Genomic DNA, 5,403 nt, shown 5'->3' on the forward strand with positions numbered 1-5,403 from the left:
ATGATAAGGTGGACTGAAAACCTGTGTCCTGGACAAGGGTTTACAACTGGTTGTGAAACATTTTTATGCAGAGTTAGAGAATTAAATCATGGTTGTTTAATCTTGTTTCACATTTATTATATCTAAAAGACACTAGATAAATTGCTAAATACATCTTATGATGATATTAAATCCACTAATATTGGTTGTCTTCAAATGTGGTATCAACCAATGCAACTAGTAGAAAGTGTACCACCTTATCATGCTTTCACCCGAGTACCATGTACACATATATGTGCAAATATATGCATTTATATAAGGATAAGTTGAAAATGCATATACATATATGTACACTTGATTGGTTCTATACATGGGTACAAATGGATGTATAGGTATGAATGCGTATATATAATGTATATATGTATGTAAACATATATGTGTATCTGTATTTAGGCATATATGTGTGCGTACATAAATATATATGGATAGACATTGTAGATGTATGTGTATATGTATAAATGTTTATATGTGTGCCAGCTCCTAAAGTATGGATTTATGTGTGTGTGTATATGCAAAGAGATTTTGTGTGCATGTATAAAGGTGTGTGTGTGTGAGAGAGAGAGAGAGAGAGAGAGAGAGAGAGAGAGAGAGAGAGATGTTCATGACTCTATGGTACCCAAACCTCTCATGTCCAGAGGATGGGGGATGGGTTGTGTCCTCACGAAGTTGTCTTTTTAATGGTGTGCTTAGCTCAGCCCATCGAAGAAGAGAGGTCTCGCCACGAGTATGTTTGATCAGGCTTGTATGTATGGGATTAACCTTGACAAAGATCTTCACACTTTTTAACTCGAAGTTCTCCCTCGGTCATATAGATGATGGCATGCACTTTCCAATCGAAGGGCTTGGATGGTGCCAAGTGGATAGTCAAGCGGAAAGTAGCGCGGCTTTTGAATCGTAGGGCTAGGAAGGTGCCAAGAGAAATAGCGGGCACCACTACACTTCTCCCACGGCACGGTTCCCAATCTGTGTACAAATTTATGTACACGTCCAACACCTTACCTAGTGTGAGCCTGTGAGAGGAAAGCATCCACGTCCGAAGGTACTTTTCCCACGAGTTACTAGAAGAGAGCATTCATTGCCTTTCTTCCTGAGAAGGGAAGCTTAAGCTGAGAGCTCCATGGCTTGCAGGACTAGCCTGGGTAGTGTCATTTACTTTCTCCTCATTAATATTGTGTGTGGCTTAACAGCACAAGGCCAGCGTCTCCTAGCTCCCAACATGACCAGTTGCCACCTTCCTTACAATCTACCAGCAGCAGAGACGCCCTTCAATTGCTGTGCGCCCACTGCTGCGTACACCCCTTCACTATTCAGGCCCAATGAGAGCTTACACAGCGTGATCAAAGTGAGGAGACCTGCTCATGCAGCAGACGAGAGCTATGCCGAGAAGCTTACGAGAGCCTACAATCTCATGAGAGCCCTTCCTGCTGATGATCCGCGCTCTTTCAAGCAGCAGGCCAACATACACTGCGCCTACTGCAACACAGTCTACACGCAGCTCAACTCCACGCAAGTCTTCCAGGTGCATGGCTCGTGGCTCTTCTTCCCTTTCCACAGGTGGTATCTCTATTTCCATGAGAGGATACTGGCCAAGTTGCTAGGTGATGACACCTTCTCTCTCTCCTTCTGGAACTACGACCACCCTCATGGTAGCTCCATGCCATGGATCTTCACCCAGATACCAGATCTGGTGGACTCGTGGAGGGACGCTTTACACAAGCCACCTGCAGTTGTGGCCATCGACTACACTTACGATACAGATTGGCGCTCGCCCGAGGTGCAGCTGAGAGAGAATGCAAATGAATTCTACAGGGTGCTCATCCGAGATGCGACCACGCATGACAGGTTCTTCGGGCGGCCTTACAGGCAGGGCGACAACCCACAGCCGGGCTATGGAACTGTGGAAAGAAGGCCTCACAATTCGGTCCATCTCTGGACGGGATCTAGACAGCACATCGGATGGAGGGACATGGGCTCCTTCTATGCTGCCGCGCGAGACCCCATCTTCTACGCCCACCATGCCCAAATTGATAGACTCTGGGAGATCTGGAAGAGCTTTGAAGGCAACGCAGACATTGACGACCCTGACTACCTTGACTCTGAATTTGCCTTCTACAACGAAGATGCAGTCCTTGTTCGAGTCAAGGTTATAGATGCTCTGAACACCACTAATCTTGGCTTTGCCTATGAAGAGGTTGATAACCCATGGATCAACGCAGTCCCTGTTAGATTAAGCACTGGTGTTGCCAGATTAACCCCTAATGACACCCTCTGTCAACCTGATCAACCCATGTTTAGCCCTTGCTCTTCCGTTGTAGAGAGAGAACCTGACCAAGCTTCATTAGGTCTTGATGAAAATCTTGTACTTAATGGGATTGAATGGGTAGAAGGGAGTCCAACCCACTTCGATATTTTCATTAATTTGCCATCGGCAAATATTAACACAACCACTGGGTGCCAAGAATATGTGGGATTCTTTACAACTGTGCCCATGTTTTATGTGGGAGTTAACCAGACCACTCTAGGTTATGCAGTTAATGGTAGGATTAAGGATCTTAACCTCACTGCAGAGTATAGTGTTGTGATCACCCTTGTGCCAAAAGCTTTGGGCACCATTGGATTGCCTGCATCAGTCTCCAGCTTCGCCATGGAGTACAGTGCCCCCTACTTTTCCGATGAATCAAGGAGACAAGTGGATTAGTGCTAATTCTCTTGGACTATAATGACATTAGAGGTTTAGCACCATCATTAATTATGGTTTTTTTCAGCTGCTCGTCGTAGGCAGCTCCACATTTTACTTTTACCAAGGCTGTTCGAAGAATTATCGATTTTGTACAAGCGCTTTCTATATTCAAGTGTGTGAATAATATGCATGATTATTAGCTACGATGTAAAGCGGTGTTCACTGAAAATCAAAAATAAAGCAAGCTATCAAAAGTTCTCGCCATAGAGTTATATGTAAGTTTTGAAAGAAAAAACTTCTAATATTCCAAATTCAAAGAAATAAGTTGCAATTTTTTAAATACATGTTAAAAAAAATTTTGTATAAAAAATGATAACCGGAAAAACTTTTTGAGATGTGATTATAACAGTGAATCACTTTTAAAATAAAAAATTCATAAGTTGTTACAAAAACTTGAACTTACCAGAAATAAAACTTGCAAAGATACAAGTCTAAAAATCTTGAGGATTTTCGATGCTGTATATCTGAGTTAAAAAAAAAGGCCAATGTTGTTCATACTTCAAAACTTCCTACAAGTCCAAAGTATCATCTATAGGTGTATAAACATGTCTTGGTATCTTTGCTCCAGCTCTCCACAATCCAATGGCATTTGTAAAAAATCAAAACATATATCTTCAATAGATATTCGTATAAGACAATCCACACTTTTTGTCTCCAAACTATTTCACAACTTATTATTTATGATGTTTTGGCCACTCAAACCTCTTCTACATATTGCAATGATGTAGTTTTTGCAACATTGCAACTTGTGCCAAAGTAAGGTAGGATACTTGAGGTCACGCTTAGTATCTCCCAGTTAAACTATATGTGTCTTTGAGTGATTTCCTTTCCAATCAAATACACCTTGTACCTTAAAGTCATGGAACCTTTCTTAAAGATATTCCATCTATCGTTGTGTCAATCTAAGCACCATCTAGAATTATTGCATCAATATGAATGCCATGTTTTAAAGTGATAGTATTCCCATAATGTTTAGCCAATGCATCGAATTCAAGTGCCCCATAGCTCTTCAACTCTTTGGAAGAAGGAAGCCCAAGAAGAGCAACAATATTTAAAATTCTTCAAAATGGATGAATCAGCAAACCTGATTTGTGACTATGATTTAACTTCCAAGCATAACTATGTTTAAAAATCAAGAGCTTGTGCTAAATCACTAGAAATTGCACAGCTTTCTCTCCAAACACCATGATACATATCCCCCTTTATTGCCTTTGATAATGTTCACAACCAATCATGTTGTCCACTAAACTCTAGTCTGGATGGCAATCTAGTGATTGAGCATCACGGAGAAAACATAAATTTTTTAATTATTCAAGCATTGGTGAGCTATCAAGGCAAACCATTATTGTAATTGTGGAGTCTATCAAACTAGGGATGTTTGCCACATCAACAAAGCTTTTTTGGAAAAAAAAGAGATAGAGTAGCTAAGGAGTCAAGCATATCAACCAAGAAATGCAACATGTATAGAAACCTAAAATTTGCAACCACCTTGTATAGCCTTGCATTCTCTTCTTTAATACACAAGAGAAGAGACTCCAAGGCCTCACAAACCTTTACCACCACTTTCTGTCTACTCAGCCATCTTAGCTTATGAATTTCATCCATTCTAAGATGCGGACAACCTAACTCTTCTTGCAATTGTGCTAACCTTGCAATCCTCTTAGTGCTTTTCCTAAACATCGTAGCAATCTCATTTAATATGGAATTCATAAACTTGGCATCTACAGATCCTATATTGGCATCAAATAAGTAGAAATGTGTCTTATGCATAACATAATGTATAGTAGTCATGAAACAGCTTCTTCTACGTATTAATGTTGCAAGCCCATTTATAACACCTATTATAAACACTTACACCGTCTATTCCAAAGATAACTAACTTTGAAGGATCAAGATCATAACCATCTAAAAAGGCAACAAGACTCAGACTCTAATCCCTTTGCAGTATGATCCTTGATTTCCAACAAACCCAAGAAAGATGTGCATGGATCAGAGTCAAGCATGTAGCTTGCATATGCAATGAAATGTTTTACAACTAAAATATTAGCTAACTGATCTACCAAAATGCCATGTAAAAAGGAGAAGACTTCATATTTTGAATAACAGATATTGATTCTCTTATATAAGAGGTAAACAAGGCAACAACCTTGTCATTCTGGTGAAATCTTTGGTAAAATGATTGCATGCCACGCATTGATAGTAAATCAAGAATCACTAGAAACTTGCTAAAGGCAAGATCTTCTTTTGCAATGTAATAAGCACATTAAAACAAGTTTAAAACACCTTGATCGACATCTCCCTATTGCTTTTTAATCCCATCTTTTAGGGATTTAGTCCCATAAATGGTAGAATATGCAACTAATCTATGTTGGTTGAAAGTTGCATGCACTCTAAATGCACTCAACTAAATATTTACAAATCCACATGCTCCAAACTCACTTCTACATTTTTCCAATTTCTGACAAATATACGCCCACTCAAAGAACAAATTACATGCATCATTCCACATAGCACAAGCTTTCTATATCCTTAACTCCTCATCTTCCTAAGTATTACTAGACATATCTGTAAGATTCCTCCCTCTAGCTTTTGAGATGTAAAGGTGTAAGAACCTCCCCTTCTGT

General features: G+C 39.8%; 1 protein-coding gene across 1 annotated transcript; it reads left to right on the forward strand.

The window, feature by feature from the left end:
• The first annotated feature begins 1,105 nt into the window (after nt 1–1,105).
• Nucleotides 1,106–2,959, forward strand: LOC147603866 (polyphenol oxidase, chloroplastic-like). The gene has a single exon (XM_086795917.1). The coding sequence runs from the start codon at nt 1,157–1,159 to the stop codon at nt 2,735–2,737; it is 1,581 nt and encodes a 526-aa protein (XP_086652043.1). The 5' UTR covers nt 1,106–1,156; the 3' UTR covers nt 2,738–2,959.
• The last annotated feature ends 2,444 nt before the right edge of the window (nt 2,960–5,403 follow it).

The sequence above is a fragment of the Cibotium barometz genome, chromosome 63, assembly GCF_041138505.1.
Source record: "Cibotium barometz isolate CiBa-2024 chromosome 63, ASM4113850v1, whole genome shotgun sequence".
NCBI classification, from domain to species: domain Eukaryota; kingdom Viridiplantae; phylum Streptophyta; class Polypodiopsida; order Cyatheales; family Cibotiaceae; genus Cibotium; species Cibotium barometz.